General features: G+C 37.4%; 1 protein-coding gene across 3 annotated transcripts in view; it reads left to right on the top strand.

The window, feature by feature from the left end:
* SGCG (sarcoglycan gamma) overlaps positions 1-14,212 on the top strand; it is a 75,348-nt gene that overhangs the window by 45,543 nt on the left and 15,593 nt on the right. For all 3 annotated transcript variants that reach the window (XM_026049860.1, XM_026049861.1, XM_026049862.1), the window contains one exon: positions 7,260-7,379. In XM_026049860.1, the coding sequence (XP_025905645.1) occupies positions 7,260-7,379 (120 nt within the window). The remainder of the gene's footprint in view (positions 1-7,259; positions 7,380-14,212) is intronic.

Raw genomic sequence — 14,212 nt, forward strand, 5'->3', positions numbered from 1 at the left:
CCTATGCTGTCACTTTTCTTTATGTCTCATGTCTAGAACATGAGAAAAATAACGCAATGCATATACAAACAAGATACACAGCTCTGACAATAAGCAAGTGTTTGGGAAAGTATGTTATATGCAAAGTATTATAAGGAGAAAGGGACAAATATTGGATATCTCACTCTTAGAGAACAACTATTCATCTGAGTAGCCCCACTCTCCTTATTTCAGCAGGATTAAGGAATTCAAAACGGACAAGGATGAGGGAATTGTGAAATACTTTATGCCCTTCTGCAGTGACCAGGAAATAGCAGACCTCAGCAATATGTTTTGTTTCATACAGTACACCCAAGTGATTGGAAGAGAATTTGAAGATAATAGTCAAAGGTGAATAAGTTCCTGTACTCACTTCCTTGAAAATAATGGTGTTTATCGTCTGGTCAGCCTCACYTCCATCCCTGGAAAGGTGGTGGAGCAGCTYATACTAGAGAACATCACTAGGCATGAGAAGGAAAGGAAGATGAACAAGAGTAGTCAGCAAGGATTCACCAAGGAAAATTCATGTTTAACGAACCTGATAGCCTTCTGTGTTGTGATCAGTGGCTGGATGGACAATGAGAAAGCCATGAATGTTGTCTACCTTGACTTCAGCAAGGCTTTCAACACTTTCTCCCATGACATCCTCATGGAGAAGCTCAGAAARTGTGGTTTAGATGAAGGGACATTGAGGTGAGACAGTTTGGATTGAGAACTGGCTGGATGGCAGAGCTCAGAGGGTGGTAATAAATGGGACYRAGTCCAGTTGGAGGCCTGTGGCCAGTGGTGTCCCCCTGGGGTCAGTACTGGGCCCAGTGCTGTTCAACCTGTTCATCAATGACCTGGACGAGGGCCCGCAGTGCRCCCTGAGCAAGTTTGCAGATGACACCAAGCTGGGTGGAGTGGCCGACACTCCRGAGGGCTGTGCTGCCATCCAGAGGGACCTGGACAGGCCGGTGAATTGGGCAGAGAGGAACCTCATGAGGTTCAACAAGGACAAGTGTAGGGTCCTGCACCTGGGGAGGAATAACCCCAGGCACCAGGACAGATTAGGGGTTGACCTGCTGGAGAGCAGCTTCACAGAGAGGGACCTGAGAGTCCTGGTTGAAACCAAGTTAACCACGAGGCAGCAGTGCCCTYGTGGCCAAGAAGGCCAATGGGATCCTGGCTGCATCAGGAGGATGTTGCCAGCAGGTCAAGGGAGAGGATCCTGCCCCTCTGCTCAGCTCTGGTGAGGCTGCACCTGGAGTATTGGGTGCAGTTCTGGGCACCCCAGTATAGGAGGGACGTGGAGCTTCTGGAGAGGGTCCAGTGGAGAGGGACAAAGATGATTAAGGGACCGTAGCATCTCTCATATGAGGAAAGACTAAGTGAACTAGGYCTGTTATAGCCTGGAGAAGAGAAGACTGGGAGGAGATCTGATCAATATGCATAAGTATCCGATGGGAGAATATAGGGAAAATGGGGACAAACTCTTCTCRGTGGTGGCCAAGGATAGGACAAGGGGCAATGGGTGTAAGTTGAAACACAGGCAGTTCCATCTCCATGGAAGAACTTCTTGACTGTGAGGGTGCCAGAGCCCTGGAASAGGCTGCCCAGGGAGGYTGTGGAGTCTCCTTCTCTGGAGATCTTSCAAAGCCGCCTGGCTGCCACCCTGTGCCCCGTGCTCTGGGTGTCCCTGCTGGAGCAGGGGGTTGCACTGGATGATCTTTAGAGGTCCCTTCCAACCTCAACCCTTCCAACCTCAACCCCTTAGATTCTGTAAGTCTTCTGCCCAGATCCTGCAAGTATACAGAGAATATCCCTAAAACACAGGGGTAGGTTTGACCTTATGAAAATACACTTACAGCTTCTTTTTTATAAGAAAGAAATAATTGGAGGAAGAAAGGGTCATAAAAATATTCATTATATAGGATGGGTAGAGTGGTTAAAGTGTTCACTTAGGAATGTGACAGTCAGATGAGCTGTCCTCTCTTCAAATTATCATGCCTCATCTGCTTCGGTACTTTTCTTTTCACTTTACCTGTCTGCTGGTTGTATGTTTCACCCTCTCCAGTTGAACATATTCATTGTGCAATAAATTCTAGATTCATTAGGCCTGAAAGGAAAGATAACACCATAATCAAGTCACTGTCGCGAGAAATATGATCTCCTATTCCCACCGTGACTTCTACATGTAAAACAAAATCATTTCATAATGAAGCATTTCATATATTTTTATATTTAATTAAAGCTTTTTGTAAATATGATGCTGAAAGACATTTAGGTACCTAAATCACATTGAGCCTGGAAAGAACTGCCCCCTAAAAGCCTAAGACAGGGCTGCAAGTACATGACAGTTCTTSCTGATCATTCAAAAACAGATTTTAAAAGACCTCTGGACTCATATTCAACTACAGGGAACAACAAAGGATAAGAAGTAAATAAAAGTAAAGCACTTAAACATCCTTATTTTGGTCTGAGATGATTGTTTAATCCACTATAGAAAGGTGAACTAAGAGAAAAAGAGGAATTTTAAGTGGTAGGTACTCTACTAATTTATTAGAGATGTTTTTAAAGGCAGTAAGAGATGAATGGCATTAAAATGTGTATGTGTGGCATGCTGCATATACTCAGTGCATTTGTTCTAATAAAAGAACGACAAGTACTTCTACTATTGCATGTGAAAATCTGACTAATTTTATGCTTCTAAAAGTAATGGCTTTACCTTTATTGATATTGCATTACTCATTGAAGTAGAACAGAATCTGTAGGAATATTACATTTTTAATACACTTTTATGTGCCCTTTTTTAAGYAAGGTGCTTTAATATAATAAAAATTAACTAAAAATGAAATTATGTAGCAATATTCCCCAAAGTAGTCAGGAATTTGGCTTATATTCAATACTTCAGTCATTACAGATAGTAAGTAAAGACTGAAGCACGCAGAGTAGGTGACACCATAAGTTAACAGGAACGGTAAGTAATAGAGAAGACTGAAAAATGAAAAAAATAGAATGGAATAAATAATGTTAGTGTTTGAAAGCTTTTTCTTCTGCAGGACATAAAGAAACATCAAATGTGTTTAACATTTCATAGAACAGKATGTGTGAAGCCTCTGTCTGCCTAGACTGTTTCAATTTCATTTGATATTAAGTCATTGTGCATATATATTGTATGCCAGGTCCTCTTTTTGATAAAATACTCTTCTGTCCCGTCATTCTACATTTGTATTGGACTGGAACTCAAAGAYTGATAAGGTAGGAATAAGAAAAGTAGAAGAGAATTAATTTAAATGTTTTCCCACTGAATCACTGAATCACTAAATTAAAGGTCTTCTGTACTCAAGAAGACTACCTAAGGGAGAGGTGAGGGAGGTGAGAAGCAAKAAGTAGGGCTGTTGAGCAATGCACTCATTTGCAGAGATTTGTGGCAACAGAAGAGGAAAAGAACAGGAGATTGCTTGCCTGAGAAGACATAAGGTTATGAAAGGGCAGTGGGCATTTGCTTTTGGAACCATTTTTCATCACCTGAACTGTGGCATCTGTGGTGCCAAAAGATATGTGATGTGATGCTCACATATGAGGTCCATGCCAGATGTATGGCTTGAAGATGTTTAATGTAGCACRAGGCAATTATTACTCAGCCTGGTAGCAAGGACAGCGGATCTACCTGGAAATTCTTGAGACACTTAGCAGCAGCAGTGGGAAAACTGTTCGAGTGCTTTCAATGGTCTGTTGCATTATATTTTTAATGGTATGATTTCATCAGAAAGTATGATTTCATGTTTCATATTAGTAGACATATGTGCAGTAATATAGCAGATTGCTAAACAAAATACGATAAGCAGGAGATTAAAGCTTCATATATATTTACCTACTGTTCATGAGATAAAATTGATTCTTATAGGAACACAATACAATTAGTGCTATTGCAGTTCACCTATTGAGTGTATATTATAAAATCTGACTAGGAGGCATTAATTGCTCTTTTTAATTACAATAATGTTTTCCAAATTCTTTAAAAGTCTATTTTTTACTTTTTAAAATTTGTTACACGTCAACCAACCTGTCTCTAGCATGAATAAGGTATCATCTACTTCAATTTTATTTACCCAATATTCCTTCTAAACTTTTAAAATATCTCTTTTATTAGCAAGATCATTCTTCCATAATAAGGATTATATATAGGGCATTTATTTTAACAAGACTGTGGATTACTGTGAAAGATGCAGTCAAATGTAGGAGGTTTAGAAGCCTAGGAGAAAAATCTGGAAGCAAATCCAGCCTGGGCAGGTACACAAGCAATAGTTTCAAACAGCCATCAGTTAAGACTCCTTTGGGAAGTATATAACCTGCAGTGACTGCTCACAGGACTAGTAGATTTATTATTTTTTTAAATCTGGTTTTAAAATGTAATGGGCTTAATTTGCAATGCTTGTCTTTAAGTCATCTTTAATCCTACCTAACTGATGCTTCAGGTGCTTAAATCCTAAATTTAGATTCTCGTAATTCCTCTTCAGAAGAAGAAAGTTTAGGGCGATAGGCATCAAGCCTTCTTAAGTAATTAAAATCCRTGCAACCTTAGGGAGTCGCTCAGCCCCGTGCCCAGGAATGTTTAATGTGTGAAGGTGCTTAACAGCTAGACATAGATTGTGTCTGCACTAGTAACAAGAGCAGGCCAGGACCCACAGTCTGGCCCTGAGGACGTGTGGTACAGCACAACTCTCATTATACATTTAAACTCTCCTCTGCTCCAGAGCTGGGCAGCATCATCTGTCCTTTCTTCAGAGGGCATCCCCYATCCTGGCTTTTCTCACAGATCCCAGTTTGGGGAAGAAAGCTGCAGCCAAACAAACAGAATGAGAAGTGTTCAAGTCTCTCCTGCCTTGGCTTTCTCTGGTTTGGTACAGCAGTTATACTCACTAGCATCATCASAACTTAGTTCTCCTCTCTCATCTGTAAGGCCTGAATCAGTAGCCACAACCAGAGGGTACCCACATAATCTATCCCTGTAAAATATACAGCTACTTAGAGGGGAAGAGCTGGAGGTGATTTTCTGCAAACACCTCACTTACCTAGGACGTGCTCCTCTGCGTTAGGGGGTTAATCCTCTTGTTCTTCTTCTATCTAAAGAGAATCATAGAATTTTTATAGTTGGAAAAGACCTTGAAGGTCATCGTGTCAAACCGTAAATCCACCACTACCACACTGGCTAAACCATGTCCCTAAGTGCCTCATCTACACATTTCTTGAACACTGCTAGGGATGGTGACTCCACCACTTCCTTGGGCAGCCTGTTTCCGTGCTTGATTACTCTTTACTTGTAGAAAATTTTGTTAACATCTTACCTAAACTTCCCCTGGTGCAACTTGCGGCCATGTCCTTTTGTTCTGTTTTTGGTGCTTATTCTGAAGAAGAGACTGACCCTGCCTTTCAGGTGGTTGTAGAGAGCAACAAGGTCTCCCCTGAGCCTCCTCTTCTGCGGACTAAATAACCCCGCATCCAGTAGTTCTGCAGCCAGAATAAAGAGAGGAAATAGCACTTGCAACATAAGTTAAAGTTGATAATAGATAGCTTATTTAGGACTTCAGATTGTTTGAATAAACAAGGATTTACTTTACTTAAATTGGCAGTTTCATTACAGCAGGAACAGGAATAATAAAACACCTGTAAGATTTCCAAGAAAGGCAATGAAAGGGAACCATAACTGTTTCACTTGCATTGACTTGCTTTCCTTGCTTTTTAAAAGGACTCTGATTAACAAATTTTCACTTAATGAAGTTATTTTTTGGGGTCACTTTTTGAAATACTCTTCTGGAAATGAAGCCAGGTACTTTGGAGGAGCTTTAACGAGCCCAGTTCAGATCAGTAAGACAGTGTGTGAGCAYGGATGGAGAGGCAATCCACTGCAGAGTTTGTCCCCTTATCCTAACCATTGCCAAGAAGAATCAGTATCTTTCATTGTACCTTAGCRTTGTTATTCATACTGAGCACAACATAATAGTCCAAATAACACTTCACACTTGGTGGATGATTAAAATCAATGGTTTGCATCTACTGAGTGAAGTGGAGCACTATGCAAATTGTATAGAATATGGTGTGCATGTCTTGCATCTGCTACCATGGAGATTTCAGTAAATGTCTGAACTTATTTATTTGCAGTGTCACTCATCAGTCACTTAGTGGCATTTTCACCTGAGATCCTCCCCAGTTATTCCTATCTTATTTGGGAATGGCTGGAAGATATTTAACATTAATCAAGAAGATATACCTGAAAGCTATTTAACATTAATGAGAGTCGGCATGTTAAAACATATTTTTACTGAGCTAAAAAGTAACTCAGGGCTGTTCCATGGATGAGCCATGAATTACCTTTATTAAAGAACTGCTGAAAAGGCATATCAAGTCCTTTGGCTATTCCCTTGTAATTTTAATTCTGRACATAGAATTAGATAACAATTCTATCAAGCAGATATTCAAATTTATGTGATTTGAGCTTTTAATTTCTCAGGTTTGTTTGGAAATGGGATAGTGAATATAGGATCTAGTAGCATGTTAGAAATAGTAGTTGCATCTTGCAGAAAAAGGAAAGCAGGCCCTTTTCAAGCTTAATAAATCCAACCTCTAGCATAATGATAACAAGCAAGCGTAGATTGTCAGCTACAAATTGCTAGATACGACTTCTGCTTTGAAGTATCAGATACAAGCTGAAAATCTCAGCTTTTTCAGTACCTTCAAGGAACAACATGATCAGCAATATTTGCCAGAGATGTAGAGCTAAACTTGCATTTGTTATGAAGAGCTGCGGGTCCTGCCCCTCAATGGAAAGGCTGTCATTTCAAAGCAGCTCAGTCTCCCTAATCATAAGGGATGATGCTAAAAAGACCTTGTTAATTTATCTCCATGTTTTCGAAATTAAAAGTTGTTATACAGATCAAAGAATTCTAGCAGTTTTGACACCAAGAACATGCATGTTGGTCTTCATCAATTTGTAAAGGATTTCCTACATTCCCTGGRAACCCAACTCGAAAGCGTGACTCTGGGCACGGTTTTAAACAACAAAATAGATCTTGTGAATAGATTTGTCTAAATTCAGTACTTACAAGGCCTCTATTCTTGGAATATCTGAGTGTTTTGTGATCTTAATGTGCATAAATGAGTCACTAAGTTATTAAGACTGCAATTTGAATGCTTGGCAATTTGTAAAGAGAGTTGAAAGAACTTACGTAATTATTCCTTTATTCTTCTGTGCTCTGCAGGTCCTAAAATGGTAGAATTTCATGGTCAGCAATTTCAGATCAACTCCAAGGATGGCAAGCCACTTTTTACTGTGGATGAAAATGAGGTTGTAATTGGCACAGATAAACTTCGAGTCACGGGTTTGTACCACAATTTTAAGAAATACTTCACTAATAACCACAACAAAATAAAGCTAAAATGATATTTTAAATAAGCCACTGTATGGGAACACGAGTTCTGGTTTTACTCCRTTAGAAAATCTGGAAAATCTTTTAACCTTTTTTCACTAAATATTCAACAAGAAGAATCTCTGTATATAAAATCTATGTATATCTTTCCATGCAYGTGTGTATATATTTTATTAGAAAATACATAGACTTAATGATGAGAGTTGTGCATTTTTTCCTTTTTTTTTTTTAGCATTTCCAGTATACACTGTTAATTGTGACTAAATTTTACATAGTCTTGTCTGAGAATTCATCTCTATTGGGTTTTATGAATCAAGTCTCTTTGATATAAGACATAATGGTTTTAGCTTCGAAGTGAAAGCCACTCTATTTCATCTTTGCCTGTAACATGTCACAAAATGTTATTTATAGGGTATTTAAAATGTCATCTGTCAAAAGGCAAGTTTGTGTTAAACTATTTCTTCAAATCACCAAACTACCCATTTACAGAGTGAAGATGCCTCTGTCAAAGTTACCATGTGAAAAGCCATGTAGTTTCATATGACCTGATAAAGTCTAACATTTCCAGATGTAAGATTGCATTAAAATGGACATGTCCAGGTGTGGCTTCACTTAAACTGGAACAATTGATCAAAGGAAATACTGAATTTATCCTGTAATTTCTTTTCAGTTTCTTTTTCAAAATTTTTAACCTAATTATGACTGTCATATTTAACTTTTGCTAATTACTGGTGCTCTGAAACTTGAAGTCCTGATTTTCGTGGATCAATTCATATTATTTCACTGTGAACAAATATAAATATGGCAGTAAGCATACAATTAGCACTTCAAAGCCAAATTCAAGTTAAAAAAAATGTGTTAATAAATTATGTTTACCCCTGAGGGTCTTATCTATTTTTTTTTCCRCTTTTTAACCTAATTGAAATTACAACTTTGTTTAACCAGGAGAGTATATCAAATGATTATTGTTTGCCTAAGGGATGTTAAACTTTAATAGAAAAGCATGTTTAGCAAAGATACAAAAAACTGTGTGATTTTTTTTAATGATTTGGAAAAGATTTCTCTCCTCAAAGTAAGTAAAAATCATTCATATATGAGTTGAAATTGTTATGCCAAAATATGTATTCTGACTTCTCCAATGTTTGTCTTCTTTACATTGCAAAGTTAGTTATTTACTTTAGTAGTTCTTGTGGAAAGGCACATTGCTTCTTTTWTATATATTTTAGTGCAAGTCAAAAGCAAATCCAATAAAGCCAGTGAAATTATCCCAGTGTTAAATTATTGCAAGTGAGAGGACAATCATTCCTCCTGGGCTTCAAATGAGTTTATTAAAATTGTGACTTAAATTATACTATTTTCATGAAGGATAAATTAGTAATGCTTTGGGTACTGAGTTAACTATTTTTTAAATATTTTACATAGTAAGATCAATGTGAAGCAAGTTTTGGAAAGGGTGTACACTAAGAGATGGACTCAAGATAGTTCAATACTTCTCAGTATTTTATGTACAATGTAACGAGCTATTTGATTTTACTTCTCATTGCRAACAAGGAAAGGCTCAGCAATGATTTTTAAGAAAAACGGATAATTTTGCAACTAAAATATTGTATAATGGACAGCAAATGATATTGTGCTTTATAGTATTTCAGAAAAAAAAATGTAAGTTTAACACCAAGTTAAACCAAAATATTAGGAACTGATATTTCCCAACAAGTTTGGTGCATTTGGCCTCCTACTATTCAGAAAATGTTTGGCACATGTGGTAGGTATTTATTGTGACAGCATTGTGATAGACTCTCCATTCTCCTCAGAGAACATTGAACAAACCCATAATCAGCCCTTACAATGTAAGAAATGTAAGAAATGTAAGAAATTAAAGAGTTTATAGGGTAGACATCTAAGTAAGTATATGTGTGAGGTGTCTAGGCTCCCACCCTGACCTTGGGATGTATCATCACAGTTTACCTAAAAGAGGCTCCTTTCTTGGGTCAGTGGCAGCTGGAGGCAGCAGGAGGCCTCACTGAAATGTGAGGGTATTTTAGATGACACCACTGGATACATGTGCTTATGGACCTGCCTCCAGCTCACATGTTGACACCTGCGTTGTAGACACTTAAATGTAGGTGTATGAATCTGAAGCTGAATTCCATCCTTAATTAATGATACCTGGAGGAGCATGTATTCCAATTACATCCTCGGTAATCTAATTGCACTGCTGACCTGTGTCTTTTGCAGATATTTATTCTGCTGCTAAGGAAGCACTGAATTTCATGTTTGATCTGGTCGCATTTTATACATTCAGCTGGCATTATTGACAGTGAAACCTTCCTTGTGACAAGCATTTGTCAGACCTGGTTGCTTTATGATGAACAACATTATTGTGGCAAGGAGGAGTGAAGTCCCAGCGCCAGATGAAAGTCCTTGCAYCCTGCTGGAGTTCATAGCTATAGGAATCCTGCTTTTCCACTTCCTTGCCTGCACTTGGAAACTAGAGGGCTGTCCACAGAAAGGAAACAAAAAAGGCTCAAGTAAATTGCTGTATGCAAGAGAAAAATAATTAGTATTAAGTAGTTAAGTAGTTATAAAATAATTATARCTGCTTCACAAAGAATATTTTTTAGCAAGTAGAAATTATGTATATACCTTGGCTGCAGTAAATGGTAATATTTGGATGACAAATATAATGGACCACAAGAAATGAATAGAATACATTTGCTTACTCTAATCTTGAAGAAATGCTGGCAATGCTGAAATGATAAATACTGTTATAGAGAAACAGAGTTCCTTCCTCCCATTTACTGCTTCCCCTTTTGCTTGCTTGCCTTTCAGTATCTTGAAGTGTTTGCMAAGTATTGCCCATGATTTTCTCATGCTCTCTACTATGTAAAGGTCTTCAGTTTGAATAGCTAACACTGAACTGCTATGTAAACATGTGTGTCTAATTTAAATGCTGTGCTCAGAAACTAAGTATGAGACAATTTTGACAATTTTAGGGTATTTAATTTTGCTAGACTTCTAAGAGGCAGGTAGATTTTGATAGCTGGGAGAGAGGATTAATCAAACTTACTGACTTCAATTCTCTCATTAAAAAAATATTATCGTGCTTTTCTGTATTTTAGAGTTAATTGCAGAATCACAGATTACTTTTGTTTATAAATAAAATGCTACAGAAGTAGTAAATATGGTACATATGGTAAAAATAATATCATTTCATGCTATTCTTTATAAGAAATGATATTTAATGAAGACAATAAATCAATTTAGTGCCATTTTCAAGCAAACATTGMCCTATTGTCTTTWTATTCCTTTTTTTTCTTTTTAGTATCACACTGTTCAAAATTGACAATGATTGATATTTTTCATAAATTGAGAAGTAGGTTAAGGAATTCCTTTTTTAATCTTATCAAGCTATATCTTAAACACAAATAAACACTGTTCTACATAGCAAAATGCGAACTTAGGTGTGAGAAGCACTGTAGGAGGAATACAAAAGACACAAACTGGTCGCAGAATGAGTTTAAGAAAGTCTGTGAGACAGAAGTGTCCCCTGCTCTGCTGTGGACGCTTCCTTACTTGYGTCTGCACATCCTGTAATGAGGCACAAAGAGGGCACTTTAGGCATGCAGGATCCCAGATGCGCTAGATGTCCTCCACCCTTGAGCAGATGACAGATGTAGTTTTGAGGATGGCTTTAGAAGTGATGTCACGGCTCAGGAGGGTGATCTGAATCTTAATTATAAAGGAAAAGATTTCTAGATAATAAAGTTTAGATGTGCAAAAACCATTCATCATCAGAAAATATTACTAGATAATTCAGTTGGGTTTTAAATAATTGAGTAGGGAGCACATGTATAGAGAGATAATTTTAAGCCTACCTGACCTAATAAAGTCACATTTGCAAAATAATTCATATATTCCGTTATTATTGACTTGTCCTTTTCATTCCTATCATCTCTTTCCCAGTGCCTGGGTCTTGAAACTTCATCACTAATTATTTCTTCCAAGTCCTTGATAGTGTTACGTCACATAAGGCCCATAAATAGCACATCCCCTCACTCATGGTTCTCCGTTTACAATTAGGTTTTAAGATCTGTCAGCTAATTTTAATCCATTTAATGCATTCCAAGATGATCCGCATTGCTCTAATCTCGTAATCAAAATGTCATGTGGCATCAAACTAAATGTCTATGGAAGCTTATTACACCCATATTATTACCTTTATCAACCAGCCTTGCCATCTCATTTACAATTCAAAGATAAAAATGTATTTAATAATGGAGTACCTCATGGTATATTGCATACAAACTAGATGGAAGAAGTATGGAAGGGGACGTTTAATTCATCTGTTTAGAGAAACTTAGCATTTTGTGCTTGTCTTTTACACTCTTCTACATTACTTTCAGCTAAGGTATGTGATGGACAATATATGAGAGAGAGTGCAACTGAATTTCYCATATATTTTCCCCTTAAGCTATTGATATGAATATCCATACTTGCAACATTTAATTCTACTTTTAATCATTTTTGATTAAAAAATTTTGGTGGTGGGGTGTCGATGTGGTATAGATTTTTGAAGATGCCAGAGAAATTAGATGTAAATCAGGCAGAGTAAAAGAGCAGAAATTTTCAGAGTTCATCCATATTGGTAAGTTGGAAATAAAACTTGCCAACTAAGTTGGAAGACTGATGACTTTTCYTTCTGAAAGTGTTATTTATTATTTTGTAAGCAGATAACAGATGCTTCTCTGTAGTTAAACTAGGAGGTTTCATTTACCTTTTATTAATCTGATTATTCAAAATATTTGATTCTATATCCAGAAAAACATGATTGCCAGACATTTTTTTTCATGATAGTGTTATATGATAATAATCCAWAATGTTATTTCTGCTGCTCCAATATGTACTGGTTATCTCAGTACTTTTAATTTGAGAATCCTACTTAAAGTAATGATGCACTATAACGTGCAACTCCATAAGGTATTTTATAAACATGCCACTCAGTATAATTCGCTGGAATAGAAGCTTTTTAGGAGGACAGGCTGGGAAGGTGAGAAGGTACATTGGCCTTTATATGAGAGAGCAGCAGAACTGCATGGTGGTTTGCCTCAGGGCAGATGAGGAGTCATTTGAAAGCTTGTGGGCTAGATTGTGTTGGGTCTACAGAGCACGTGGGGAGGAAGAAGTAGATGAGGATGAGGAGAAGATGAATAGAAGATACAAGATTCAAGGAAGTGGAAAAAGCCTCATGTTCACAGGCTCTGGACTTCATGGAGGACTTTAACCATCCTGATATCTCCAAGTAGGCAAATAAAGCAAGGCTCAAGGAAATCAGGAGATTTTGAAGTACACTGATAATCTAAATTGTATAAAGAAAAAAGAAATGGACTGCAGACCACACTCAAATAGAAGAGCACTCTGTAGAAAATATTTGACATGCATATACATGATAATGTCTGCACTGATATGCATCTGCCGAAGCACTCAAATCAAGCCTGTACTTTTGCTGCAGATCTGACAGCTTTGACGATTCTTACTGTCCACTGGTTTATGTCCTGGAGGAGTCAGGAAGTGACAAAAGTAGATCCCTTTTAGGTGAAACCAAACTGAAAAAATGTGCTCCAAGAGTGCATTTAGTGCATTGAAACTGCAAATGCGTGTAAGTCCACAGACCATCTACAGTGGTGCAAAGCAACTGCCCCAAATCTGTATAATCACGGAATCACCAAGTGGTTGAATTTGAAAGGGACCTCTAGAGATCATCTAGTTCAACCCTCCTGTTCAAGCAGGGACACCTAGAGCATAATATGAACGGCAAAGCTTTAGAACTTATTATATCACTCTATTAATTCATATTTGTTTTAACTTCCTGATATAAACATACTTAAAGGTACCATACTTAAACATACCTAGGACTACAGGCAGATGTTAATCTCAGACTATCTTCCCTGATAAATCATGCATCTCAAGATTACTTAAATGTACTGATAAGTCTTTTATTTGTACAACTGAAAATATAGCAGCATTTATTTCACCGAAATAATTCATTCCCTATGAAGGAATAGGCTGAAGATCTAGGTGAGGAAGATAGTGAAATATTTGCTAAGAGCTGTCAAGTCTGTCATAGTGGTAATGAAGCATAATGAGGGATCACAATGTATTCCCCAAGTACCACACTATCAGAAGAATCACATATGAAGCAGTCTCTGCTCGTCACAAAAATAACTGAACTCTGCCATTTCTAGTTGAAAAGAAAAATAAAAGTCAGAAGTTTTGACAGGTCAGCATGTTGCTGTAAAATATCTCAGCTCTACCAGGAGTTTCTGACAAACTTATTTAATTCCTTGAGTTTTTTTATTGTGTCTGGTGTGTAAGATTGCCACCAAGTAACACTAGTTGGGACAATAGCAAGAACAAATTTTATCTTGCAAAATAATGCTAMAGAAAAGAGTTAAAATCGTGTCTGATTTAATGAATAGTGCTGCATTCATGCCAGTTAGCAGAATCCAGAAAGATTCATCTRTTTAAATAGATGATGAGGAAAACAACAGCTATATGAAATTTAAAAGGATGCTTAAAGGGTAGCTTAGAAAAGTAGCTTTGGTGAAGTAGCAAAGCAGTTTCATATGGTGATTCTTATATATTGTTTGCTACCCTTCCACCCAAGCAAAGTAGATTTCATTCTAAGGAATTTTTAGTTGTAGTCTTTCTCTAAAAGTGCCACCTTTAGTGCTTTCTTTAGAGCATATTGAGAATATCCTTCCAGGCTACCTGAAGTTGTAGTCTTC

The sequence above is a fragment of the Nothoprocta perdicaria genome, unplaced genomic scaffold, assembly GCF_003342845.1.
Source record: "Nothoprocta perdicaria isolate Ctin4 unplaced genomic scaffold, notPer1 scaffold_62, whole genome shotgun sequence".
Taxonomy (NCBI): domain Eukaryota; kingdom Metazoa; phylum Chordata; class Aves; order Tinamiformes; family Tinamidae; genus Nothoprocta; species Nothoprocta perdicaria.